A 1520-nucleotide genomic window follows, 5' to 3' on the forward strand; every position below is an offset into this window, starting at 1 on the left:
TTCCACGCCCAGGGCTTCTCTGTCCTTTATGCAGGGAGCCAGGCCAGCTTCCCCTCCTGGGCTTGGGGTCACATGCATACCCTGAAACCCTCTATCTCTGACCCTTTTGCCACACACACACCCAGAGACAGCCACTCTTCCTCCTGTGGGACACACATTGCACAAAATAGGGCTGAAGCCAGAGACCTGTGGCTCACCACTAGAGACCACAGGCCTGTGGCTCCTGCCCCCTGAAGCACCTGTCATATGCGGGCCCTGGAGACCCATGGAGGAACCAGCCCTGTTCCTCGTGCTCCAATGAAGAAGGACATGTGGTCACTCCTCCCCAGCTACACTCAGGGTTGTTGCTGCCCCCCTACCCCCCACCCCGGGCTTTGGCTCTGCAGGAACAGCAGGCAGACTCCTAGCCTGCCGGGGTGAGAGAATCACACAAATGAGTTCTCTTCCTAGCTCTGTGACTGCGGGAGAGTCACTCCCTCCCTGTGCCTCGGTTTCCCCATCTCTAACACGGGGGCTATAATCTCTACCTTCTAGGGCCATTGGAGACTAGAGATGAGGGTGCAAAGGGCATGATGCCTGTGCTCCTAGCACAGGGACTAAATGCTTCAGTCCCCTCTTTCCCCACCCTCACTACAGGAGTGACCCCCTAGGACTCAGTGTGCCTCAGGTGCCCCCGCCCTGACACAGCCCCATATGGCCTCTGGGAGACTTGGTACTCGTAATTGTAATGACCCCCAGAGGCGCCTGCAAAGCACTGGCTAGCCCAGGACCCTACCACTGACCTCACCCACCTGTGCCCACAGCACCTGCGCCTGTCCTTGAACAGCCACGGGCAGTGCCACGTACAGCACCTGTGGTTCCAGTCCGTGCTTGACATGCTGCGCCACTTCCACACCCACCCGATCCCACTGGAGTCCGGGGGCTCTGCAGATATCACCCTACGCAGCTACGTGCGGGCCCAGGGCCCCCCACCCGGTAAGACTTCCCCGGTTGGCCTGTGTGATGGCTCAGACAGACGGGTGGGCAGTAGGGGGAGGGAGTGCCCCACAGGCTGCTACCCGGCTCCGCAAGCCCCCGTGGGATGAACACCGGGTCTTGGGCAGTTGTAAGCAATCCGGGCCTTCAGGATTGCAGGGAGAGTGGCAGCGCAGTCCTGGCGCACGCGGGTTTGTGTGTGCCCTGTCGCCCCTACTGGTGACATGAGGCATCCAGGCAGGGGGGTGCTGCAACCAGGAGAGCCCGGCCACCCCGTTCCCGCGGGTCTCCGCGTCCCCGTGTGACGCACCAGGACTGGGGACAGCGGGGGCGAGGGTGCCCGGCCAGGCCCTGACGCCCCACGCTCTCCCGCCACAGCCCCGGGGCCCTCGGCCAGCGCCGCGCCCGCGCCCCCCGCCTGCTGGAGCGAGCCGGCGGGCCAGCACTACTTCTCCAGCCTGGCCGCGGTCGCCTGCCCGCCCGCCTCGCCGTCGGAGGCGGGCGGCGCCTCGTCCTCGTCCGCCTCGTCGTCCTCCGCCGCGTCC

At 64.6% G+C, this 1520-nt stretch overlaps 1 protein-coding gene across 2 annotated transcripts in view; it reads left to right on the forward strand.

Annotated features, from left to right (window-relative positions):
* The window catches only part of SH2B2 (SH2B adaptor protein 2), a 24765-nt gene that overhangs the window by 22905 nt on the left and 340 nt on the right, over positions 1–1520 (forward strand). For both annotated transcript variants that reach the window (XM_040634895.1, XM_040634896.1), the window contains exon 10: positions 1473–1520. This exon is cut by the window's right edge and continues 340 nt beyond it. In XM_040634895.1, coding sequence (XP_040490829.1) covers positions 1473–1520 — 48 coding nt within the window. The remainder of the gene's footprint in view (positions 1–1472) is intronic.

Source organism: Ursus maritimus, unplaced genomic scaffold, assembly GCF_017311325.1.
Source record: "Ursus maritimus isolate PB19 unplaced genomic scaffold, ASM1731132v1 scaffold_2, whole genome shotgun sequence".
NCBI lineage: Eukaryota > Metazoa > Chordata > Mammalia > Carnivora > Ursidae > Ursus > Ursus maritimus.